Source organism: Gastrolobium bilobum, unplaced genomic scaffold (assembly GCF_033153095.1).
Source record: "Gastrolobium bilobum isolate Gb01-03AN ecotype WA unplaced genomic scaffold, APGP_CSIRO_Gbil_v1 utg33098, whole genome shotgun sequence".
NCBI classification, from domain to species: Eukaryota; Viridiplantae; Streptophyta; class Magnoliopsida; order Fabales; family Fabaceae; genus Gastrolobium; species Gastrolobium bilobum.
Window position 1 is genome coordinate 21,970 of NW_026896300.1, and position 27,788 is coordinate 49,757.

At 34.2% G+C, this 27,788-nt stretch overlaps 2 protein-coding genes across 6 annotated transcripts; one reads left to right on the forward strand and one right to left on the reverse strand.

Moving 5' to 3' along the window:
• The first annotated feature begins 18,970 nt into the window (after positions 1 to 18,970).
• LOC133298751 (histone H4) lies at positions 18,971 to 19,770 on the forward strand. Of its 3 annotated transcripts, none has more exons than XM_061498087.1 (2): positions 18,971 to 19,085; positions 19,187 to 19,770. In XM_061498087.1, exon 2 carries the CDS (start codon positions 19,212 to 19,214, stop codon positions 19,521 to 19,523), a length of 312 nt encoding a protein of 103 aa, XP_061354071.1. In that variant the 5' UTR covers positions 18,971 to 19,085; positions 19,187 to 19,211; the 3' UTR covers positions 19,524 to 19,770. The 3 variants fall into 3 exon arrangements, with proteins under 3 accessions (XP_061354071.1, XP_061354072.1, XP_061354073.1); XM_061498088.1 differs by having other exon boundaries at positions 19,016 to 19,085; positions 19,193 to 19,770; XM_061498089.1 differs by lacking the exon at positions 18,971 to 19,085 and having other exon boundaries at positions 19,212 to 19,256; positions 19,308 to 19,770.
• Positions 19,771 to 21,437: 1,667 nt separating this feature from the next.
• On the reverse strand, positions 21,438 to 24,844 carry LOC133298748 (receptor-like protein kinase HERK 1). Of its 3 annotated transcripts, none has more exons than XM_061498084.1 (2): positions 24,802 to 24,844; positions 21,438 to 24,189 (listed from the first exon to the last, which is right to left on the reverse strand). In XM_061498084.1, the coding sequence occupies exon 2, from the start codon at positions 24,102 to 24,104 to the stop codon at positions 21,609 to 21,611; it is 2,496 nt and encodes an 831-aa protein (XP_061354068.1). In that variant the 5' UTR covers positions 24,105 to 24,189; positions 24,802 to 24,844; the 3' UTR covers positions 21,438 to 21,608. The 3 variants fall into 3 exon arrangements, with proteins under 3 accessions (XP_061354068.1, XP_061354067.1, XP_061354066.1); XM_061498083.1 differs by having other exon boundaries at positions 24,318 to 24,841; XM_061498082.1 differs by having other exon boundaries at positions 24,303 to 24,841.
• Between the last annotated feature and the right edge of the window lie 2,944 nt (positions 24,845 to 27,788).

Consider the following 27,788-nt stretch of genomic DNA (forward strand, 5'->3'; position numbering starts at 1 on the left):
TGCTACCTGCAAATGGAGGTTCCACGATGAAGGTAATAATCAATTACGTTTCCTGACATTTGTCATTTTTTTAACTGGATTGAGATTGTAAATTGTGTGTCTTCTTTTAATGTTGCTAATGAAGGGTGGAGCTAAACTCATGCTGCAGGGAGGAGTTAAGTTTGAGATTGAACCGTATTTTTTTTTTTATATACATTGCCATGAGGTATCCCCATTCAACTTTTTTTGAGATTGAAGCGTATTTACTTAAAGGATATTATCCTCTAACTAATTTCAAAAGAAAGATAACTTCGTAGCATATGCCAATTTTTCAACGTATTTCAAATTAGATTAAGTTGATTATGATGATTATGTGGGAAAACATATAAAGATTGATTAACACTTTCAAGGCATAGACTTGGTTTTTCTATCTCTCAACAACAATATTTTGTGTTAAGTTCGGTAAAGTGGAATCCCAACCTTATGGTATTTGGAAAAGGAAAATAAAATACTTCAATTTATTTAGAGTATTGGTTCATTACTTCTCGGTTCATCACTCAAAATTATTTTAACCAAATTAAGATTTAAGATATTTATAAAGATTTGGATGTAATGAATATTAATATTACATCCTTAAAGCCATCATATCGTGTCTTTGAGTTCACTAAGTATATGCTTATGTATTTAAGATTGCAATATCACACTTTGGCCAAGTGTGAACGTAAATAATTTAAGATTGCAAGATCACCAAGTAAGTAATTTATAATATTTTTTATGAATGTCTAAATCAATTGGTTAAAATAATTGAAAAATAAGGAAAAGTAATTTTTTTTTTGGTAAAAGAAAAATAAAATTTATTATGTTTTAAAATGGTTCTTTTAAAAAAAGTTACATGTGACTTTAAAATATAAATTAGGCATAACTTATTATTTTTAACTTCATTTTTTGCTTGCATGTGTGTTTCGATATATCTATTTTTAAACTTATTTCTTAAAGTTTCTAATATAAATTATTCTTAAACATAAATTAAAAATAAATACTCATAACACAAATTTGATTTATAATTAAATTAAAATTCCACCATTCTTATTTTATAATTAAATTCTTAAATCTGATTTCAATTGTTGTAAATATAAATTTGTAAAATCTCAAATATTAAGGACACAAACCCTTGCAAAAAGATAATTATTTATTCTCATTAATCTATATATTAAAAAGAAATGTCATTCTTTGGAAGTTTCCTGACGTGTCACTTTCTCCATCAATTTCAAGTTTGTGTTTACACTATAAACCATTTAAAATCCTTCCTCCTTTAGTAAATTTGCACAATTCGAAATTTAAACTTCATTAGGTGGGAAATAAGTTCAGCATTCATTGTTGGCAGATATCTGTATTAATATTAGGGGTGGCAATATGGGTTGAGCCCGGCGGGTCAACCTGCCAACCCGCCAAAACGGGGCGGGTTGGGTTGAGATTTTCAACCCACCAACCCACCTCAACCCGCCCCGCCTAGAAGTGGGTCAAAACCGGTTCAACCCGCCTGGTTGTAAATTTTATTATTATTTTTTTTATTTTTTTACAATTAGGTAGTATTTCATTAGTACTTAAATTTTTGTGATATTCAATTTTTTTTTATCTTAGTACTTTCTAGAAAAAATAAAGAATAACAATTTTATTTATGACAAATGTTATCTATTTATAAATTCCTAAAGAATGTTTGACAAATATTAGTATACATTTAAGATTGAGACTTAAAAAAATATAGAGAAGTGTGAAATAAAATAAAATAATATTAGAAAAATTCATAAAATATAATTTATTTTTGAATTTTAATTAAATTTTTTTTAATTGACGGGTTGGTGGGTTGACCCGCCAACCCACCATAAAACGGGGTGGGTTCATTTTTACAACCCATATTTTTTGGTGGGTCAACCCGCCCCGCTCCGTTTTTGGCGGGGCGGGTCGGGGCGGGTCAACCCAAATTGCCACCCCTAATTAATATCCCACTATTTTTTTAAAATTTGAATTTTAAACTTGATATATGCATGTTTCTCACTACTTTCTGTATGAAAAATTGTTAAGCCTATTAATAATATTAATTATTATATCTATTGGATGAAAAAATATTTAAAATTTAACCTTTTTAAATTTAAATTTTGAACTTGATATGTGAGAAAAGAGTTCAACATTTAATATTTTGCAGTGGGAAAAGATATATATAATGAATTTGAATTTAATATAAAATTATAGATTAAACAATAAAATGTTTAAAATTATAAAAATACATTTATAGTCGATAAAAATTATTTCAAATTTAAATGAAAAAATAAGAAATGACATAATTTATACTTGACAAAAAATAAATTAAAATTTTAAGATAAAAATTTTAAATATACATGTATAACCAATTAAAAAATATACATGTATTTTTTTAAACAAATATTTAACATAAACGCTTTAAATATACATGTATAACCAATTAAAATATATATATAAAAATCATAAATTATAATATAAAAAATTATATAAAAAATATGTATAATTAATATAAAAAAATTTAAATTTAAATTTTAAATAAAAAATGAGGTTTGTCATTCTGTAAAAAAAAATTATTAAAATTTAAGAACTACAAAAATGAAAATTGTAATTTAGTACATAAGAAAGAAATTAAACTTTCATTTTTTTAATGCAAGAGTGTAATTAACATAAATACTTGCAAAAAATAATTATTTCTATAAAATGCTGACAGTTAGAGGTGGAAAACTGGGCTCGGCCCGGAGGGCCGGCTCACCAATATATTTTTATAATTCAATTGAAATTTTATCCTTCTTTTTTTATAAGTAAATTACTAAATCTGATTTTAATTTTTGTAAATACAAATTTGTGAAATTCCAAAGACTAACGACACTAATCCTTGCAAAAAAAATAATTATTTATTATTATTTTATAAATCTGATTGTAGTAAATGAAAGTTCATCTCTGAGATAAAATATTAAAACCTAGACGCAACTATAAAAACCATTTTTTTGTGAATAAATATAAAAAAATTTTACGTGCTAATAGTTAGAGGTGGAAAACTGGGCTCAGCTCGGAGGGCCGGCCTACCAACACATTTTTATAATTAAAATTTCATCGTTCTTCTTTTATAATTGAATTCCTAAATCTGATTTTAATTTTTGTAAATACAAATTTGTAAAATTCCAAATACTAACGACACAAATCCTTGCAAAAAATAATTAATTATTATTATTTTTTAAATGTGATTGCAATAAATGAAAGTTTATCTGAAGGATTAGTGTAGTTGATTTGATTCTGTTTATATGCATTTGTTGCAATGCAAGCAAAAAATATGACTCATACATGCTTATTTGGTTAAGTTGCATTCAAATCCCGTTTAGACAACATTTTTTTTGGTCCTTAAAATCATTTAATCCAATCTTCTTTTTTGCTGATACTATTACTTTTGGGTGTTAACATATTAGTGTTACTTATTTAATGAGTTTTTGCCTTCTGTATCGTAGGCACAAGTAACGAAAATCACACAGGAAATGACATATTTAGTAAGTGTTGAACTCATCCCTCCAATAATTGGTGCGAAATGACACTGAATAAATAGTGTTTTCATATTATAGTTAAAAGCTGATCTTTTAACTCCATATTTGCTTAGTGTTATTGTTATGTTGATTTTGTTGATGAATGTTATAGTTAACAATGATTTGTATGCATTTTTTTTATATCCCTTCCTCATGTTAACATGGTGTATTATAACGTATTGTGGTGTATTATGATGTAGTTGTATGCAAAATTAATTATCTCTCTAAATAGCAGATTTTTGTTTGGTGTTGATATTTGCAAAGTTCTCTGTCAATGCTATAATTTTTTTCACTTGAAATATAGAACAAAATAGCAACACAGTTTTTTGTAAGTATAAGGTTTACAGTGCGATTAACCAACCACGGCGAACGACGATTTTTTTTATCTTTTCCCCGTGCATTGCACCGGTAATATACTAGTATCTTAAAAAATAAAAAAACAATGACATTTTTAAGGGACAATTGTTATTAAGCTTGCAGGAAGTAATTCAGAATTTTATAAAAAGATATAAAAAAGAAATTCCTTAAGAATAAGAAAAGATAATTACATAGAATTAGAAGAAAAATTTATCCTTTTTAACGTGAAAAGAAAACACAAACATCAAAGGGGAAAAAAATAAAATAAAAATTATGAGCCAGAACTACCCCATTCTGCAATTTATCAGCAAATGAAGCCCTTTAAAAACACCGTTGCCTAATTGGAATTGAAAGTTTCAGTAAGAAATCTTGACTTGAAAAATGCCCATTATAGATCTTGACTTGAAAAATGACCATTATAAGAAGGTGATAATTTAACACGGCATTAGAAAAAGCCCAAGTAACAAAGAGAAAGCACCACAAAAAGTTAGAAAAAAAAGCCCACCAAATTCCTCACCCATGTCAATGTCACACCACACCCGCCTCAACCCATTTTGTACCAAATTCTGCCGTTTCATATGAGTTAATTGCATGTTTGATTAAGTCATTAGTATTGATTTAGTGGTAAGAGATTTAGGTAATTTATATTAGTTTATGTATTTAATTCTCATTCATATAAAAAAAAATTGCATGTTTGATTCTCCGCTAAACTCGAACTAATTGCGGAGCACACATCAGCGTTCAAACCCATCAATCTGCCGGATATATTTACAGCATGTCGAACTAATTTTTAGATATTTAAATATATTTATTTCACTTTACGAAACATTTATATTTTAATGTATTTGAAATATAAGCAAATAACACGTTAACACTTTTTGTTGCAAGGGATCGCTTTTTTTACGGTTAAAGTATATAATTTATCTATATTGAGACTAAAATGACGTCGTTTTGATGTGGGAATCAAGATATTTTTGTAATTATGATTTATTTTAGCGTTGTAATAGTTTCTTTCTTTATTATTTTTTTATTTTTTAACCCAAAACGATGATGTTTTGAGAGCAAATGTAAATAACTTATCTACATTCACTGTAGAAACATTAAAGCCTTGTTATAAATATATTTTATGCAAGATACAAAATGAAAAATAAATATATCAGAACAATGCAATTAAAATGGTCAATATTGGCTCTTCTCATCTTCTGTGCTATCATTTGATACGTCCTGTTTTTGTGTTTCTGTCTTTTTATTATATTAGACTAAATCATGATTATCTTTTTCGGAGGATAAATCATTATTATTTGTCAATAAAACTCATATTGAACAAATTCAAAAGTCCATATTTAATTACTCGAAAAAAGAGTCGAGATTTACTTCAGTATTATTTTCAAAGAAAAACATTTAAATAATAAAAAGTTACAAATTGAATAATAAAAAAACTATCTTTATTAAATATGTAAAATTTATTAGTTAATATATACTTGAACTGTTGTGGATTTAGAACCAATTTGTATCCCTCAAGAGTGTAACTTGTCAATATGGAGGTGCTCAAAGCAGTAATTATATAGACTAAAGCACTAAAGGAATCACCACGGAGCTACAACGAGAAAGGGCAGTATATTGGCTAAGGTGGCTCTAGAATTAAACAGAGTAACAGATTATAAAAATGCGAAAATCAAGAGTCTTCTTTATTGGAAATGTAGGGTTTATATAAGAGAATTGATATTCCTTAATGATGAAAGAAATAGGAAAAAATGTGAGTAAAAAACCGTTAGCATTGCCTTCATGATCGCAATGTGGCATTTCCTTTCCATTTGTGTACAATGGCGAGCAGTGTAGGGAGAGAAAAATTCTCTTTACCAAGATTCTATTGTTCATCATGAGATGTTATCTGAAAGGTCATTTTATTGAGCCTTTGCCACTTGGCCCAATGTATTGGCAAGAGGCTGACCAAAACAATACTTTTATCAATTTGAAATTTTATTATTAAGTATTGAAAAAGGAGTAGATCAACTAAAATTAGTACAAAAATAATAAAATCTAAATCAAATCTTAATTGTTGATTTCCATACATTCAATGATTATAATTTATTAAAAATTAATAAATAATAAATATATATGACCCAATAAATTATAATCATTTAATGCATGAAAATTAACAGTTAAAATTTGATACAAGACTTAAGTTTCTAGATTAACCCGAACTCATGTAACTTAGGCTATCCATGGTTTGGACCAATGTTATTAAACTCGACTCGATCATTGACCCAGTCGAGGTATTGGGTCACTAGTTCAACTAGTGGGTCACTGGTTGAACCGCATGACCCGATAATTATATGCAAATTCATTTGTTAGCAATGAATTATGTTTATTTTAATGGACTTATCTTTATAACATTTGGGCTAAAGAATGGTTATAAGTGCAGGATAATGGGTCAATTGAGCATCAATACTGTCCAGTAAGGTAAAAAGAAAGAAAAAGAAACAATTGATAAATTACTGATTTCTTTTACTATTTTTACTGCAAATGTTAAAAAGATAGCAAGCAAGAGACAAATTTAGACCATTGTACTAAGGTATTGTAAGGAAGAAGAGGATGAAATCAAGAAGAAGGTAGTTAGAAGAGAGAGAAAATTAGGAGAAGAAGAATTGTCCAACAATTTTCTATGTTTTCTCTTCTTTTGCTTTTCTGTATATATTCTGGTGTCTTAATTACACATGTAACTAATAACGTGTCATTACAAAATAGTCAGCCCAATAACCCACATATATTAACCCATGATGAAATCACTAAAGTGTTTGGGCTGGCATGAAACTCTTGTGGCCCGCTTAGTAACATTCACTAGGGAGTGTGGATCATGAGAAGAAGCCCCAATTGGGCTTGCTACAATCGTCCGTCCATGAGAGGCAGCATCGTCCACGATGTGCATTGGGCTGTCAGATGGAGGGAAAGCCACAGGGATGGTTTCATGCACAGGGGAACAGGTGGTATCAGACAAGGGAACAGGTGTCGTGGATATATCCACGTGTTGGGGATTAAGTGGAGTGTTCAGTTCTGGTAGGTGGGCTGTCTCAGTCGATTTGAGGGAAGTGTCCAAGTCGTTCAACAACGAGTTTGGCGAGGACGACGTCTCCGGAGAGGAAAGGGCAGGGGTGTGTAATCTGTGAAAAAGATCACGCCTTTGGGGGGTTTCCTTCCGCCGAGAATACTGTCCTGGCTCGAGCGTCGACGCCACGGTAAACTCATCCTCCCACGTACAATCGTCGAGGGGCAAGCCTGCCCATTGAACTAACACTTGAGGGACCTCTCGTCCTTGACGCCATATGGAACGATTTCCGACCAGAGCTTGTGGGTGGTGAAGCAGTGGTCCATCGGAGCTGGGAAGAGGTAGCGGTTGCTGTGGTGTTTTATGATCGGCATGAAAAGGACGAAGGAGAGAGACATGAAAAATATTGTGTATCTTCGCATCATCTGGCAACAGTAGACGATAAGAGACTTGGCCGATCTTTTCTTGCACTTGGTAAGGCCCATAGTAACGTTGAGCCAGCTTCTGTGAAGAACGACGAGCTAAGGACAGTTGCCTGTGGGGTTGTAGGCGCAGCAAGACCCAATCACCTACGGTAAAGGTTTTCTCTTTTCGCTTGCGGTCAGCATACGCTTTCATTGTGGTTTGAGATTTGAACAAATTTTCTTTCAAGGTCGTTAAAATCAGTGATCTAGTGGAGAGGTCAGAATCAATGGCATCTAATGAAGAGGACCCCATGGTGTAGGCAAGGATGTTAGGTGGTTTTCGGCCAAAGGTAATCTCAAAAGGAGTCATACCCGTGAATCGGTTGAAGGAGGTGTTGAAGTGGAATTCAGCATAGCTGAGGTATTTGGACCATATTTTGGGATGGTTATGGGTAAAGGCTCTGAGGTATTGTTGTAAACATCTGTTGACCCTTTCCGTTTGTCCATCGGATTGGGGGTGGTATGCGGTGCTATATCGCAAGGATGTGCCCTGTAATTGGAACAGGGTCTGCCAAAAATTACTCAAAAAGAGGGGGTCACGGTCAGAGATGATAGTGCGGGGAAAACCATGGAGTTTACCAACTGAATCCCAAAAGACCTTTGCGACATGAGCAGCTGTGTAATTAGTGGGTAATGCTGTGAAGTGACCACCTTTAGAAAATCGATCAACTACAACGAAAATGGCTGTAAAACCGTTGGACTGTGGAAGGTGGGTGATGAAGTCCATAGCTAAATTCGTCCAAAGAGAGTCAGGTGGTGTAATAGGCTGAAGCAAGCCATAAGGTGCGTGGTTCTGAGGTTTAATCTTTTGGCATACAGAGCAATTTTTCACAAAATCCTTAACATCTTTCTTGATTCCTTTCCAGGTGAAAGAACGTGAAATGCGTTGAAGAGTGGTATGCACCCCAGAATGGCCACCTTGGACGGAGGGGTGCATGTCCTGTAGCAGCTGACGAGTTAAGCTTGACCCGGATGGCACAAAAATACGGTTATGGTAGAGGAGCAAGGAGCCTTGAACACGCCAGTCAGGCCATGAATTCGGGTTGGTGTGAATGTCCTGCCATATGTGTGCAGTATATGGATCCTTCAGCAGATCAGAATGTAAAATGGATGAGTAATTGGAAGTGGGACCGGAGAGCACAGTGAAGTGGGGTGCTGGTGAAACATGGTCACATTCAGGTTGCCTGGAAAGTGCATCAGCCACAATGTTGGCTTTGCCTGACTTATACTGAATGGTGAAGTTGAAGCCTAGCAATTTGGCGAGAAAGAGCTGTTTTTCGGGAGTTTGTACTACTTGCGACATGAGATGATGTAAACTGCGGTGATCAGTTCGAATAATGAATTCCGAACCCAGTAAGTATTGTCTCCATTTTGCCACAGCGGCTGAAATAGCAAACATTTCCCTCACATAAGTGGACTTGTTCTTCATGGTGGCAGACAGTTTCTTGCTAAAAAAACCGATAGGGTGGTTGTTCTGGAGTAAAACAGCACCTATACCACTGCCAGATGCGTCCGTTTCAACAATGAAAGGGAGTGAGAAATTTGGAAGGGCCAAAATAGGAGCCACTGTAATTAAAGTCTTCAATTTCTGAGACGCCTCAGATGCCTCTGGGGACCAATGAAAACCTGACTTGCTCAATAAATCAGATAAGGGGGCTGCTACTAAGGCATAATTTTTGATGAAGCGTCTATAGTAGCCGGAGAGGCCCAGAAAGGCCCTGATGTGTGTTTGTGAAGAAGGCAAAGGCCAGTCCACAATGGCTTGCACCTTCTGTGGATCAGGGGCAACTCCAACACCCGAAATAATGTGTCCAAGGAAATGGATGGAGGGCAATGCAAAAGAGCACTTGGACATTTTGGCATAAAGGGAGTTGCTTCGCAGAATTTGCAGAACTTGGCATAAGTGATGAGCATGATCCTGTACGGAAGAACTATACACCAAAATATCGTCAAAGAAAATGACTACAAAACGGCGAAGAAATTCAGAAAAAACCTCGTTCATAGTAGCCTGAAAAGTTGAAGGGGCATTGGAAAACCCGAAGGGCATTACGACAAACTCATAATGACCTTGGTGAGTCCTAAATGCTGTCTTGTGGATGTCGGGAGGATCCATCAAAATCTGATGATACCCCGAACGTAAGTCTAACTTTGAGAAAATGGTGGCTCCATGTAACTCATCGAAAAGCTCATCAATTGTTGGTATGGGAAATTTGTCCTTCACAGTCACAACATTTAAGGCTCTATAGTCTACACAAAAACGCCATGTTCCATCCTTTTTTTAACCAACAGAACCGGTGAGCTAAATGAGGATTGGCTGGCTCTTATCAATCCTCCAGCTAACATTTCCTTGACTAGCCTCTCAATTTCATTCTTTTGGAAATGAGGGTACCGATATGGCCGAACTTGGATAGGCTTAGTGTTTGGTTGGAGTACAATCTTATGGTTGTAAGGTCGGTTAGGTGGCAGTGATGGAGGTGACTCGAAGACATCAGCAAAGTCTTGGAGTAGTGTCTGAATGGATGGATCAGGGAAGTGTGTATCTGAATGCTAAAGAGTACTAACAGACAGCTGTGAATGATTGGTGGCAGCTACAGTTGTGAAACACATGTGACAGGAAGAAACCGATTTGAGGGCTACCAACCTATGTAGTTGAGCTGGGGAAATGGCAGCAGGATCCAAGGTAATAGCACCTTGTAGTAGAACCTGGGAATTTCCACGTGTGAAGGACATGGTAAGCTGTTTGTAATCTGTGATAATTGGTCCTAATGTGGCTAACCATTGTACCCCAAGTACAATGTCAGCACCTTTGAGGTCTAGGACAAAAAGTTCCAATGAGAAAAGTTCAGCCTGGAGTAATAAGGGAACATGGAAACACTTAGCAGAGCAAAGTAATGTGTCACCATTTCCAACTTGTACAGTGAACGGGTTAATGGACTGTAATGTCAAATGTAGAAAAGAAGCCATTCTTGGAGTAACAAAATTATGGGTGCTGCCTCCATCAATGAGGACTTGAAGTGGATGACCTGCAATTGTGCCTTGCAGCCTAAATGAGCGCGAATTGTGATGTCCGAATAGAGCATGGAAGCTAATCTCTGGTGTTGAAAGGGTGGAGTCAACAATCTCGATAGGAGGTGGGGAACAATCAGTGGGTTCCTCATCCAATAGTTCAGTGTCATTGCCCTCCATATATAAGAGAGCTGGTTTGGACTTGCATTTATGACCAAAGGTATACCTCTCGTCACAATTGAAACAAATATTTTTCTCTCTTTTAATTCGAATCTCTTCTTGTGATAATCTTTTGATTGGGATGGCAGGGATAGGAGTAACATTATGATTCAGAGGTGGTGTGGAAACAGCTGCAGGTGGAACAGTGGAATGAGAACGAGAGATCCATGGTTTGGGAATTCTTTCCTGATTAATCTGGTCTTCATACACTCGAGCGAGTGCAAAGGCTTGATGGACATCCACCGGTCTGTGAGGAAGGATGGAGCATCGAATTCTGGGTTTTAAACCAGAAAGAAATACACTCTTGGTGATAGCTGGTGATAATCCGGGGACGCGACTAGACAAACGCTCAAAAGCTGTCTGATAATCTTGCACAGAGGATGTTTGTTGGAGTTTAGCAAGGAGAGAAGCTGGATCTTCAAATTCAGTAGGGCCAAATCTCTGATTGATAGCCAGCACAAAAACATTCCAAGTTGGAATAAGGCCATCACGGGACAGTCCTTGAAACCAACTAGCAGCTGGATCTTCCAGATGAAAGGAGGCCAAGAGTAACTTATCAGGTTCAAGGGTTTGGTAATATAGGAAATACCTTTCAACCGCAAAAAGCCATTTAGTAGGATCACCGGAAGAAAATCGAGGAAGGTCTAACCGAGTAGAGCGTCCTCCAGGACCTGGACCAAGGATGCCAGGTTGACGTCCAGGGTGATTACCCACACCCTGGTTGTGGTGCTGTTGTATTTGTATGTCTAGGTCTGTTCTCAGATCCTCAAATCTCTCATTCTGTTGGTTTTCCATAGCATTGAATCGGCGGTCATGAGCAACTTCCCACGCTGTGAATTGCTGGGTGGTTATGGTCTCCGTTGCTTGTAAACGATTTTCTGCGTTCAATAGTTGTTGCCTAAGTTCATTGACTTGATTTTGTAGGTCTCTCATCCTAGTGTTATCAGCCATAGGAGGAGATACAGCAATGAAAGCACCAAATTGTAAGGAAGAAGAGGATGAAATAAAGAAGAAGGTAGTTAGAAGAGAGAGAAAATTAGGAGAAGAAGAATTGTCCAACAATTTTCTATGTTTTCTCTTCTTTTGCTTTTCTGTATATATTCTGGTGTCTCAATTACACATGTAACTAATAACGTGTCATTACAAAATAGTCAGCCCAATAACCCACATATATTAACCCATGATGAAATCACTAAAGTGTTTGGGCTGGCATGAAACTCTTGTGGCCCGCTTAGTAACATTCACTAGGGAGTGTGGATCATGAGAAGAAGCCCCAATTGGGCTTGCTGCAGGTATGATGGACAGTTAGCACTTAGGATATGTTTTTAGTTCTTTAGTTAGTAGATATATTAGTTGTGTAGTAGAAACCAGAAAAGAGAGACCAGATTGAAGTTTTTCTTTAGTTCTTCTTTATGCAATTGAGAGATTTTAAGTTTTTATTGAATATTATTATGCATCTTTTCATCTCATTTGATTAGCAATTTTTTTAATTTCAAGAAATCTTGGGAATGATTCTTGAACATTCTTGCATGTGTTATGATTGGGAAATGAAGTGAATGCATTCTTGCTAATTGAACCTTTAGGTTAGGGATAATTAGAGGAGGAATTTGACATTTTTTGTATAAAGATTCAAAAGACCTTGGGAAAGGATCCTTTTGGGGATTAAAACTGAAATTGGGAAATTCCAGTAAACATGCTTTAGTACTTCAAATTATGTGGTAAAAGTGTTTTATCAGTGGTAAAACGCACGCAGGAATGTGAATTGCTAAGGGAAATCTATGAACTGAGAATTCCAGGATTTTATAAATGCTGTTCTTAATTGAATAAATAGCTCTATTACTTATGTTAATACAAATCTGAATACAATTTCAATTCATTTAGTCTTTTCTTAGTTTGAAAGCTTGATTACTTAAAATTCAAGAATTTAGGAATTGAATACAAAAGAAAACTAAGTGAATCGTTTTCTCGGAATGATTCTGAAAATTTGAACTATACTACCTAATATTCAATTAGTGGATTATTGGTTGAACCGCATGAACCGGTAATTATATGCAAATTTATAATTGATATTAAAAAATTATAAACATACTCAAATACCAGTAAATTTTTTTATCAATTTCAAATATTATAATATGAAAAATAATAAATCACACAACATTGTCCAACAAACAAATAAACACACAATAGTTTATCTGTATTCAAACAATTTTTTTTAACAACTGTCACAAGTGAAATCTAGATGAAATCTTGATGATTCATTAATTTATCTTGTTAATTATAATTTTATATGCTTCTTAAAATTTTTTTAAAGAACTTACTTGAAATGGTCTTCTTAAATTCATAAGCTTCTTAAATTTTTTATTTTCATAATTTATGTTCCAAAATCATGTTTACAAGAACTCAATCGTGATTTTTTCAAATATATTAATAGTGATTAAACTCGCTTATAAATTGAAATAAATATTATTAAACTTATTTATTTTTCAAACAATTCTAATATATAGTTTGAATACGAAAATAAACTAAATCAAATTAGTTCAAACTTATAACCTACGGTAAGAGCACAGTGCTCCCAAAAGAACAAAATAATCACTGTGATTATTCTAGTATGATAATAAAAGAAAAAAAAAATAACAACATCCTCAATAACTTATTATTATAATCATTTACTGTGCATTTTTTTTTACAATCCATGCATGCCATGCTCAAATTTATGTGGTATTCTCAAGCCTTTTTATTTGAGCGCCAACTTAGGCAGGGTATCTTATCTTATTGAGTATTTGTTCTCTTAGTATAAAAAAATAAAAATAAAACCCAATATTGTACAATAATTGAAGGGAAATCATTTTCTTATGCTGCATGAGAGAATTATCTCATGTAGCAGAGACAATATTATAGATGGGACCCACAAAACAAGAGAAAAGAAAAAAAATAGAGATGGGACCCACTTCGATTTGTGTGTGTAAGAATTTAACTTCTCTCATGTGAAATGAGAGAAATATAACCCATAATTGAATCGTGATAACAATGTTAAAAGAATATTCTATTTGGAAGGTGTGCTTCGCGAAGATGTATAAAACACCTTCCAGATCGGCATCTTCAATAATTGACACACTGTACAACAATATTGTTGCAACAATTGTGAGATAGACTATCTTTACAGAGCAATTCTTTCTCCTATACATTTAGAAGATTAGCTTCACGACTTCTTCCATTATTGATTTTCTAATAGAGGAACAAACACAACTGTTACAATTCTTGATATAGAGCTACCAAGGATCATCCTAGAAAACAGACTTGCGGAAGCAGAAAACATAAAGAAAAGAACACCAGAAATTTATACTTGGTTTAGAAACTCTTCGTGAGAGAGTTTTCTGTGTCCAAGTTAGACTACGAGGGTCAAACGCCCTCTAGCATGCACTTTTATTCAGAACATAAATAGGTATAAATATGTTCAGCAATTTGCATACACCAGCAGCTAACACAATATACACTAAACATGTAAAAGCAGCACTACTCAAAATAACAGAGAAAAGAACCTCCAAGACTAGAAAGTACACACGAAACAAAAGAAAGAAATATCAACAGAAGTAAGAACAAAAGAAAGGTATCACCGAATCAGAGAGCAAACACCAATGGATCTGTGTCTTCAGCTCTGCGCAACTCCATGGACCAGACTTCACCAGCTAGGAATGCCTCCAAGCTTCACCTTCGTTCACTGTTGACAACATCTTCCAACAATGCACCAGTCAATTGATGCACCTTCACACGAGGATCACTTCTCTCCAAAGAGCCAAGATGAGATTCTCACTCTTTTTCCCACAAATCTCCTTCACACACAATTTAATAATACAAGTATTACTTACTTTACATCAAAGAATAACAAATTTAGAAAATAATTTAGTTAAAAAATGAAGAAATAGATATAGATAATCTTGTAGAAGAATTTGATAAAAAATCAAAACCTATACAACCAAAACCTAAAAAACAAAAAAACAATCTTATAATTTTTTTGTCTATGAAAATGAATATTACATCTTTTCCTGGTACTAGTAGAACCATTATAGATCAACCTAGGAAAAGTACTAGTTTTAGATCATCTCTTGCGATATTTAATATTAAAAATAAGGATAAAATAAAATTAGAAGAAGAAATAGACATAGATAAGAATATAGAGCAATGTAGAGAATCTGCTTTAAAAATATTGGAGCCTAAAAGATTATATGAAGTAGGAAGATTTACTATGAACACATGATTTTTTAGAAACTATTCAAAAGAACAAGTATCATGTGTAGGAGATCAAGTAGTAATTCTAGATTGTATGAGCAAAAAAGCTAAAGAACAATTAAAGAAATCTCATAAAAATTATATACATACAGGATTATTCATTATTGGGGTAAAAGGGTTAGTAAGAAGTAGAACATGATGCAAAGTATTAGTAACTCTTTTTGATAAAAGATGGGGAAAAGACGTACAGAGATCATTAATATCGTTAACTGAAGTAGATTTAAATAGTGATATATGACTCTTTTACTGTACTCCTAATACGACATTACCTATAGAAGACTTTTGTAAAAGTATTAAAATAGGGAGACAAAATAAAGGATTTGAATAATTTATAAATGGAAGCAACTTAGTAGTTATAATAGGTGGTAGTGGTGGTGGTGACATCAGTGTCTGCGACGATGGTAATGGAGATGACATGGTGGTGGCGGCGACGCTGACAGTAGTAGTGGTGGTGCTGATGGCAGTGGTTACGATGGTGGTGGTGGTGGTAGTCATAATGGTGGTGACGATGATGGTGGTGGTTGTAATGACGATGGTGGTGACGTGGAGATGGTGATGGTACGACGATAGTAGCGGTGGTCGTGTCGGGATGGTGGTGGTAGTGGTGATTAAAGATGGCAAAAATGAGCCAACCCGTCGGGTTGGCTCGCAACCCATGCTAAATGAGTCGGGTTGGGTTGGCCTAAATGAGCTGCCAACCTGACCCAATACAACCCAGACCCAAACGAGCCAGCCCGCGGGTCAAACGGGCCAGCTCGCGGGTTGGGTATTTTTTTTTAATTCAAAAAAAAAAATGACTGTATTAAAAAAAATAAAAAAAATAATATGAAAACTCCAAAATTGTCATACGCTCACATCGTCGTCACTCGTCACTTTCCTTAACCCTAAGATTCTTCTGCCCCCTTGGATAGCTTGTTCACCTTGTTACCATTAACCTTGCATCTTCGGGTCTATTTGGCCTATTCTCTTGACAAACGCAATCCACTACTCCAAGGTGCAATACCTTTTTCTCTATATTTCTTATCTTTCTTTTTTATTTTTCCCCAAAATATATATATGAAAATGGATTCATTGTTCTTCTTCTATGTTGTTGACGTTATAAGATTTGTTACTTCAATCTTTTTTCTTTTTCCAATCTGGGTACCTTTGAAGAGATCAAAGTTGGAACCTTTTGGCAGTGTTGATAATTTTAGCAGTGTTGGAGAACAAATAATACTAGTTCCACAAAAATCAATTATTTTTAGCCAACCCGCGAGCCAATATTTCGAGCTAACCAACCCGCGAGCCAACCCACTGACATCGTTTAGAGCTAACCCGCGAGCTTTTTTTGAGCCAACCTGTGAGCTTTATTCTGAGCCAACCCGCGAGCTGATTATCAAGCCAACCCTAACCCGGCTCGGGTCGGGCTGAGTTGAGTTTTCTGGCTCGTTTATTTTTTCGGGCCAACCCTAACCCGACCCGCTTTTTTACGGGTTGAATGCGGGTTGGGCCGTTTTGCCAACCCTAGTGGTGATGATGGTAGTGGTGAAGAGTAATTGAGAGAGATAAGTGTTTCTCGTTTTGTGTACAGGAACAAAAAAACAAAAATATTTTGATTCTTTTTTCTGTTCTCCAACACAAAAATTAAACCGGTTCATCCCGAGAACAAAAAAATAAATTGATTTTTCCAAACAAGTTTTCTATTTATTTCTGTTCCCGGGAACATAAATTAAAAAAAAATGATTTCGGAAAGGTTGTCATGCACAATACTTCAGCCACCGATTGATTTCTATCAAAAAATAAAAATAAAATTTGATCAGCTTCTCAAAAGGTTGCTAAGAAAAAGATTAATGGTATAAGATTTTGTAAGATAAAGTTATGATTTTGTTGGGCTTCTCTGTTTGTTTACTTCATTGCTCAAGATGTTCGTTTGGGTTTAATAGCCCATTTTTGTGATGATTTTTCTATGGTTTGATCTCGAGAAGTCTCTTATATAAATTATAAACGGGAAAAATGTGTATCATTTTAAAGGATGTAAAGTTATATCATCTTAAGAGAGAGAAAGAGATAGATAAAAGAGGAGAGAGAGTTGACAAACAAAATAAAGGTATGAGTCCCACCTCTTTGTGAGAGTGAAATGATATAAATTATGTCATTTAAAAGAATAAACATTTTTTCCATTATAAACATATGCCATTTGGAAACCACCTTATCGGGAACTAATTGCTTGGTAATATTCTAAAAAAGAAATTACATTTTTGAAGTTCGGGAACGGATTCCAATGATATCGTGGCAGCAGGAACTGAGTATTGCTTATAGTAAAGTGCTACATGCCTATAATATTTGGTAACACAACTTTTTGGTAACATTCTCAAAAAATTCATCTTCTCATCATATTCTTAAAAATCGTGATTCCTAGATAAATTTTTTTTTATCCTCTACCAAACATCCCTTCAAAGATGTTTGGTTATAATATTTTTTTTTAGATTCCCGGAAAATTGAAATGAGGAACTCTATTTAACTATATTTGGTATAAAGATTGTAAAATTTGTCCCGGAAAATCGAATTCACAGGATTTATTTTTATAAAGAAAAATATCAACTTAAAATACCATCAAATAGGTGATATTTTGAAAATCCCATCTCATGAGAATAATTTATAATTTTTCAGCAACAAAATTACCTATGGCTAACGACGAGCCACTGAACCCCATAGTCAATGAGGCCTTCAACGGAGCCAATGAGAAGAATCGCCCATGTAGGGAAACCATCAGAGGCAAGTCCAGCTAAAGGCCTTGCGGACATCTTTGGTGACAGAGAGACTATTAAGCTCCACTTGGGTGAGATGCATGAGGGATTTGAGAGCAACAGAGTAAAAAGTATAGTTCTTGTCAGAGATAGATTGAATCCAGACGGCGGTCACCAACCTAGCCATTTGCTGGCGGTGGAAACAAGAGAAAATGAGGTCCCATTGAATTGATTCAACTTTCGACACTATTAATTATATTTTGGGTACCCCAGTAGCATATTTACTGGAAGATGGGTTGTAAAATTTCATAAATGTGGGTTGTCCTTTTACACAAGGCTTATAAAATTACCTCACGCTCTCAACAAAAATTTGATAATCAACTAAACATATAATCAATAAACTTAGTCTAATATTTTGATTTACAAAACAATTTTTTTTATCACATTTTCAAAAATTTTATTTTTTTCATATTCTTTGTAATCATTATTTACGTGCACAATTTTTTTTTCTCTCTACCAAGTATCTCCTCCAAGTTGATTGTATGCCATTGAAAAATATTAAGGTGTGTTTGGTACAAGAGAAATTTTTTGGTATCCGAAAATCACGATTAATGAAAATACAATAAAAATTGAGTTTACTTGGAATCTTACGAAAAATGTGTTTGGTTAGTCAAAATATTAACAGGAATATTGAGTAAAAATTACTGATTTCATGTTTGGTTTAGAACGAAATATAACTTGGAATATGAGGTTACTTTACAAAAATAACTCTAAACTATTTTTAACTTTTATAATTGATAGATTGGGTCTAGATTTTATGTGTGTTGAAATATTTTTGTCTCAAAAATTATTTTTGTGCTTTTCCTTTACTTGGTATTTTGAATTAATATATTATTTTTGTTAATCTAAATAGTGACTTTACTTTATAAATCAAATTATCGGTAATTCTTGAATATCCGAGAACTAATTTTTATTCTTTCTACCAAATATGATAATTACGTTTACCAAAAAAAATCAACCAATAATCCTTTTAAAATACTTGTACCAAACACAGGATTAATGTAAAATCCATAGTCCATACATACTACACCGTTAAAAGTTTGAGTCCAAACTGCAAGGCGCCAAAGTCACGAGCCACTTTTTTTATTTTTAAACAGTTCAATCAAAATGGAAATGAGTCATTAACCTCCCTCATCCACGTCACCAATCCGTGCGCAGTCCCAGGTCACATCTAAACCGTTCGTTAACAATTCATCAACCGTCGAAAACGCCTCATAAAAACCCATCCCACGGATCCACGAACTCTCCTCAATAACCAAGACCACCTATAAATACAACCCACACCATAAACAACCCATATCAGTCATCTACCGTCACATATCGTATACCTTATCTTCTCTCTCAGTTGGTAATATATTTTTATAAATTCGCATGAAGTTATCTTTATATTGTTCTTAATCTTGTTTAGCTTAATTTGATTTTCGTTCTAATTGTTTTGTGTGTGTGTAGGTGCAGATTGTGATTGGTGAGCAAGATGTCTGGGCGTGGAAAAGGTGGTAAGGGTTTGGGAAAGGGTGGAGCAAAACGTCACCGTAAGGTGTTGCGCGATAACATTCAAGGAATCACTAAGCCAGCGATTCGTCGTTTGGCTCGTAGAGGTGGCGTGAAGCGAATCAGCGGTCTCATCTACGAAGAGACACGTGGCGTGCTCAAGATCTTTTTGGAGAACGTGATTCGCGACGCTGTGACCTACACTGAGCACGCGAGGAGGAAGACCGTTACTGCTATGGATGTGGTCTATGCTCTCAAGAGACAGGGAAGGACTCTATATGGATTTGGGGGTTAGGGTTTTTTATTATTTTCTGTTGAGTTTAATGTGGCTGAGGTAAAGCCTTGCTAGTGGTGTGTTAGTTAGGAGAAGGGGCGATGATGATAAATATATGAGTAGGGAGTATTGTATTGTAATGTAATGTGCTTTTGTTGGCAATTATGTAATCTAATTACAATGTTCCAAATTGTTAGAACCATTTGGTTTTCGGTTTATTACTTCATTAACTTTCTACTGCGAATTTTACATTTGAGGAGTTTTGATTCGTATATCGTGTGTTGTTTATAATGTTTTGCGTTCTCTATTCAAGTAGTAGAGAAATTGGGTTGCTGTGGGTTTAGTGTACTTCAACCCTTTTAGTTAAGAGTCTTTGCCTCCTAGAGTTGTGTTGTTGATAGTGGGCTTTTAAGCCCAGCCCATGTTTGTTTCCTGTTTATTTATATCCGCATTGTTTGTATGTGTGTGCAAAATAAATAAAAAATTGAACTGATTTCTTAAAATAATCGATTTTTAAAGAATCAATTTATGAATCAAATTGATTTTTAAAATCAGTTTAAAAATTGAACTATTTTAAATCAAACCGACTTGTTTTTGAATCAAACCAAGTTGATTATTATAATTTCTTTTTTAAATTTTTAAATTTCAAACTAATTTTTGAGTCAAATTTTAAATTGTACATACTCCTTTTTTTTAAAAAAGATAAAAAATATAAATGAAAGTATGTTACTTTCAACAATTTTGTCTAATATAACATACAAAAAAAATAGGTAGAACTCACTGAAGAAAGATAGAAAGAAAAAAACGAGATCTATTTATTTTTTTGCTCATGCAATATAAAAAATATATTTCTCAAATATAAAAGCAACCGATGTCTAAGGTCCGACTATTCCGACCCCGAGTTTAAGTCTTTCAGCCTTCACCAAGAGTTTTGATTTTCTAAAATCAAACCCCTATCATTTAGGTATAACTGCAATGCAACCCCCCGTAACTAATGTATTTTCTAACAATTATTTCTTTATATTTTGTAATTTCAGAAATTTATTAGTTTCTCTATAGCCTTTATAATAGATCCCATGGCAAGTCTTCTGAGCGTTTTGCTGAAATCTGCACCCATAGATCCCCTTATAATACTTGGATTATAGAGGAATCAAGATTCTAGATCAAGAACTAAGGTGTCAAAGGCTGACTAATATCTCTTGTGCTTATCAAATCATTTTAATTACTTGTTATTTCTCACCATAAAATTTGTCGCAGAAATTTGACGTGGTACATGAGCATAACATGCATATAAATTTTTGCTACTTATAGAGGAACATAAGACTCGAGTATTTGGAAGCATATAAAACAAACCATGTAAAAGAATAACAAATTACCGCATACTGAACGACCATTTCTGAGAAACTACATGTTTGGCAATTGGCTAAAAATAACTGTGTATTTACCAAAAAAAAAAACTCTTGTGTCACCATGTATCTCTTTGTGTATTTATAAAATTTGACCAAGTTCTTATAAAACTTCCAAATAGATATGGGTTTCTTTTTTTTTGTAAGAACTTGGCCAAATTTTACCGCAAATATATCTCTTTGTGGAATAAATTTTTGGTGCTACTGTTGCATCAAAATTTAGTGCATCCCACCAATGAAAGCATTACACATCATAAGAGAGAGAAAAAATTTGACAAAAAAAAAAAAACTGACATGTAATATTTCCATTGGTGAGATGTTCTGAATCTTTGGTGCAACAGTAGCACCAAAGATTTATTCCTCTTTGTGTATTTATAAGAACTTGGCCAAATTTTAAGATTCAGAAGTTTCTCTGGCTGATAAGTGGTAAAGTATCTAAAGAATATATTTGCACAACTTGCATTCACTTTTCAAGATAATCCAGTCCATACCTCACAAATCAGAGATTTAACAAGCAAATGTATTGTTGGTTTACCAAAATTAAGCAAACATGTTCTATTAACTTGGCCTTTCTTTACAAGTCTATAAAGTGCCTCAACCCTCTATGAGGGAGCAGAGAACTACTGTTCATAACACAAACCACAAAATTCATAAAAGAAGAGTAATGTAATGCAAAATTTAGAAGATATAATATTCAAAGTCACCTCCCTTCAGATTTCACCAGCTGTGAGAATACCTTACTCATAGAAACACCAGACAGATCATCTAGACTTGAAGCTTCAAATTGTGCTGCAGAAACACTTGCTTCATGGTTGAAATTGTTGATCTGTGGAGAGAGTTCACCAATCATATTGGTACTGTTTTCTTCAGGATCACCTTGAACAACAGCCTCTTGAAGTTGGAGAGCATACTCCAAATTCCACAAGACATCTCCCATAGAAGGCCTATCAACACCAAAATCAGCCAAGCATTTTTCAGCAGTTTCTCCAAACTTCCTAAGAGAATCTGGTCTTATTTTCCCTGCAAGTGTTGGATCTATGATTTGCTCCAATTGCCCTCTTTTCTGCCATTTCATTGTCCATTCAGCCAAGTTCACCATTTCTCTAGGAAGGGATGGATCTATAACAGGTCTTGCACAAAGAACCTCAAACAGAACTACCCCAAATGAATACACATCTGACTTTTCTGTTAACTGTTGCCTCCTGAAATACTCAGGATCAAGGTAACCAAAACTCCCTTTGACAGCAGTGCTCACATGAGTCTGATCAATTTCAGGACCAGTCTTTGATAGTCCAAAATCAGCAACTTTGGCCATTAGGTTCTCATCAAGCAAGATATTTGCAGACTTAACATCGCGGTGAATAACTGCTTTAGCATAGCCAGTGTGAAGGTAATGAAGTCCTCTAGCTGCTCCAATGCATATCTCAAGTCTCTCCTTCCAACTCAAGCTTGGGAGACCTGAACCATAAAGATGACTCTTGAGAGTTCCCTTCTCCATATATTCATATATCAAGATCATTTCATTCTTTTCATCACAATATCCAATCAATGATACCAGATGGCGATGGCGGAACTGAGACAGCATTTCAATTTCAGTTCTGAATTCTGCAAGCCCTTGCTGTGACCGCGGATTTCCCCTCTTAACTGCAACTTTAGTGCCATCATTTAATTCTCCTTTGTATACTTTACCAAAACCACCAATGCCAATAACCCAACTCTCATCAAAATTGTTTGTAGCCTCCTGAACAGCCACAAAAGGGATGCGATATCCAGAGTTTGAAGCAGCACTTGCTGTTGTGCCATTAGAATATTTACTTCCCATACTGTGAGAAGTTCCATCATTGTCTGATAAGGGAATCCATGTCTTTGAATGCGCTTGTCGTGCCAACCTTCTTTTTTTCCTGCATAGTACAAAGAAAACTCCAAGCAAGACCACTGCACTAAATGCCCCAAGACTCACACCCACAATCATGCCAACTTTCTTAGAATTCGAACCAGAAGTACTTGTCACAGGCACAACTGTTGATGCACTGAGACTGCTCATAGAGTTGTTCATTTTCATTATCTCAAGACCATTCAAAATAGCATTAGGATAATCACCATCCAGAGTAGAAGGGCCAATACTCACAAGAATCTTATTTCTGACAGATGGGGATGTAACCAAATCCATGTAATATGGAGCAGCCAAAACATTATTATTTTTTATACTAAGATCAAGATCCTTAGTAGCCAACCAAGAGTTAATGTAAACATTGAAGTAGAGTTCATTAAGAGCTTTACTAACTACGTCACAGAAGTGAAGTCGAACAAGGTACTGAAATCCACGTTCCACATCAAACTCCCAGGACACATTGAAATTACTACGGGGATCACCACTTGAGTTCATCTGTGTTAGAGTACCATAGACAGTAGGTGGAGCAGTATTTTCTGTTAAAACACCTACATATTTAACAGCACCAATGTTGGAAACATAACTGGCAAGGTTAGGTTGTATAAGGAAGCTTTGATCTGGAACCCAATTTCGATGAAGGGTGTCATTGCCAGAGGACACAGTTGGACCACCCATGTTAACCCTGAAAACTGTCTCCAATGCCTGTGTCAACAACCCAGAGTAGCTTGCTGGTGGATTTACGGTGTTAGCACCATCAATAATGAGGTCATCAGGGACTGAAACAACTTCAATGGCATTCACAAAAGCAATGGAATTGCTGCTGGAAGGGGTAAAGGTGATCACAAGTGTATCTGAGGTCACATTAACAGAATACTCCTTCATTACAGGATTTTTCTGCACACTGAAGTTACTGAGAAGGATGTTGTTTTGGGTGGTAACAGCAAAATTTGCAGCACCCAAATTGTAATTTTCATATGCAAATGGAAAGAAATAAAGACGGATCCAATGTCTCCCCTTTTTGTTAATAGGAAATGTGTACTTTGAGGATGCAGTGAAAATTCTTGCCGTTTGATAGAGTGGCAAATCATTAGAGGAAGTAGTATTGGCAAGAATATCTTGTTTAGTGGAAAGGAAATTCTTGAAGAAACTATCAGCTGTGAAATTGCTGCTACCTATTGAAGTATTGGAAGATGCTCCACAATCTATAAGGTAATTGTCTATAGGAACAAAGCTGGCAGAAAAACATACCAAGGGAAAGATTGATAAGGCAAAGATAAATAAGCCAAGTTCTCTACAATCCCACATGTCTAGTTATTCAAAGAAAACCACTGATTATGATGTATTTTTCTTTTCTCTTTCAATTTTTCTCTTTGCAGCCTTGGGAAGAACGCTGGTACATGCCAAGAAAAGAAAGCAATGAACTTCTACTTGTCAATCACACAAGCAATTAAGAGGTAAAAAACACAAAAAGAATAGAATAAGAATGAAGACCAAAGATTGCACCTTTAAATTTACTACCTTCAAAGCTCCACCAGAACCAGGAAGACCCAAACCATAGAGCATAAGAAAAATCTGAACTACCCTTTTGTTATATTGAAACGGATTGAATGCAAATGATGAAAGGAGAAGATCAAACTCATGTTCAGCACAAATCTAGCTCAGGACAACCTGGTATAAACCTCTAATGACAACCTTAGTAATTGATATTGTCCTAGATTTTTTTATGCAATACTTTTATTTATTTACTGAGAAAAAGATGTAGAAAAAGAAAGAGAAGAAAAAAAAAAGGGTCAAAAGGGTTTTGTACAAGCTAGAAACTGGTTTTTGAGGTGGAAGTGGAACCTTGATCTCATGTCACTGAAGGAAAAAAATATAAAAATGAATAAAGGAAATAAATTATCAACAGGTGAGTTGGTAACTTGTTGAAAGCAATAAAAACAAGAGTTAATGATACTGTTATGTAATGATATTGGCAAGCAGAGTAACAGATGAATGGTTATACCATGTGCTTGTGGACTCGCTTTTGCTGGCTCAAAGAATGAATGAACCTGAAAAGTTTGGTAAAGTGGTGCAGGTACTGTAATAGTTTATATATCAAGATTTTTTATTCTTTTCATATATTGATCTACTCAAAGACTGAAACTCAAGTTTAATTAACCACCAACAACCATTCTTAAATGACCCTTGAGCAAGAGAGTTAAATGTACATGCTTCTGGACGAAGGTAACTGTAAGAAACTGACGCATAAAATCAAATGTAATCAAAATATCGTAAAACTGAAAATTCCTCAAGTTTTAGAGAGTAGAAACAAAATTTATAAGTTTACCGTAAAACATCAAAGTGAAATCATTGTCTCATTTCACTACGAGATAACTATTATCTCATGTTTCTCTTATATAAAGTCATTATATTTTTTAATGGGTGGTGGTCCCTTCATATCATTTATATATGATAAGAAATATTTATTTTTAATAACATGGAAAAAATAGAATCCAAACATCAAATGCATAAGTTTTCAAAGCTTTTTTTACACTAAGAAAGTCTTAATACTTAATTTCATTGAAAAGAATTTTTTTTAATATTTTTTTTTTCATAATATCCTCGATTCATGAGTAAAAAAAATACTTTAAAGTGACTTAAACTCGACCGGTTAAGCTAGAACAGCTCATTATTAATTGATCTATGTGCTTGTGGTAGAAGAATTTGTCTTTTTTTGATCAGAAGAATTTGTTTTAATTGTTAATATGTGCTCTAGTATTTGTTACTTTTTCTAATTATTTAAAGAAAGATACTGATTTTTTTAAAATTTAAATATTTTATTTTATTTGTATTTTTTTGCTGATTTTTATTTTAAAAATATAAGGTGACAAAATCTTTTTTGTTAGCACGATATTAATGATAGCAATTTAAGTTTGGAGATTCCACTAGTTTTTCATAGGGGTGGCGATACAGGTATTGACCCGCGGGTTGACCCGTGACCCGACCCGCCAAATCACGTGTCGTGACAACCCGCGGGTCAGAGCGTGTCGTGTCAGGGTTGTGTAAATGTGACCCGTTTTTTTTGTTTCGGGTCACGTGTCAACCCGCGGGTTCGCGTGTCAACCCGCACAGTGTCATTTTTTTATTAAATATTTTATTATATTATTATTTTTATTCATTTATATATTGATATATATAGTCATTGTTTAGTATAGAAAAGAAAAGAAGGAACTAAAAATCTCAAAAAACAGAAGCTAATCTTATTTTTATTTTTATTTTTATTTTTTATTGTTTTTAATTTATTTATTTTTCAAAAAATCCCACTTTTTTTTAAATTTTAAATTTTGCGGGTCGTGTCGTGTCGACCCGTGACCCGCAACGGGTCGTGTCAGGGTTTGTGTTTTGTGACCCATTTACAAAACGGGTCATGTTAGGGTCGTGTCAAATAGTGTACTGGTCGAAAACGTGTCGTGTCGTGTCGGGTTGACCCGTATTGCCACCCCTAGTTTTTCACCTCATGGCTCATGGGACCCTTTACATAAGAGATTTTAGTTATTAAAAAGAGAGAGTTAAATATCTAAAGGAAAAAGTGAAGAGTTAATCGTTACTATAGGTATGCGCTATTTATACAGAGTACGTATTTTCGAACGTTTTAACTTTTTAAGAAAATAAAATAAAATTAAACGTGTAAAGATATTTGATCTCCAAAATATATAAGTATAAAATGCTAATCAGTTTTAATTTTATTTTAAAGGGTAATAGTTTTCTTATGCAGTAGGAGATAATTATTATCTCCTACAGACTCATTCGTATAGGTGGGATTCACTTTCAGGAGAAGAGAGAAAAAAAGTAAAGTGAGACCCATCTTGAATTTGTATATGTAGAAGATAGATTATTTCTTATGTAACATAAGAATAATAAATCCCTATTTTAAAATACAAATAGCCTTTTAACTAAAAATGTTTAGGCATTATTATAATTTTGTTAAAATTTGTAATATATGTTGGAATTCTTATAGAATTCAAACGTTACGAATAAGAAGTTGCGTGTAAAAAGATGTTGAACATACATAATTGTTCACGGGTGAACAGACATGACTTTTCATTGCCGAATAGGTACGACTCTTCATCGTCAATAGACTTCTATGTTTTCTCTCATATACCAAAACTCTGTATAAAAAAATATTTTGAAATCTTTTGGATTCATTTGTGTGATTGATCAGCGTTTGTTGTGTCCGCCGATGTTGTTTTTTCTGATTGTGACATCGTCGAAACAAAGACATAGGTTGAGTTCGAGGGGACTATTATATGTGGAAGTACTACCACGAGAATAAAGGTAATATATTCTATCATGGAAGATAATTGTCCATGAATCTTGGACATTACAAAGAGGACAATATTGTCTTAAAGACGCAATGTGGGCTCGAATTTTTCTTGTTGCAATTATATATCTTTGTAAAGTATGCTCTAACTTTGTATTATTGTATGTTACAATTTTTTGTTGGTATTTCATAAAACTGTGAATATAGTCGAAATAATTTTTTTAACACAAATTATCCCCTCTCAATGATTTTAACATCATTTTTCTAACAATATATTTTAACTTTAAAATAGAATAACTTTCTTTTCCTTTAACCTTTTTGTGCATAAAAAGAATCGGATCATAGATCTTTCTTATTGCTTATCCTTCAGTCTTCACATAAAAATTGTGCAGTATATTTATTTTTTTCTTTGCCCATGATCAAATATCACATAATAAAATAACAAATTTAATTTAAGAATAGAAAATAAAAAAAGACAAGCAAGTTGAAGGAGACGATAGAATGCGTAATAGTGTTGGAAATGGAAAATGTCGTGGCTTGCAATTATCTCGTTATGAGGTGGGCATGCGTCACGTGGAGGCCATACTTGTTTTCTTTTCTTAAAGAAATTTGTTTAAACCTCAACAAAGTTACAAAAGAGTGAAATTCACTACCAAATAAAAAAGTGAAATTGGGCAATAAAGAAATAA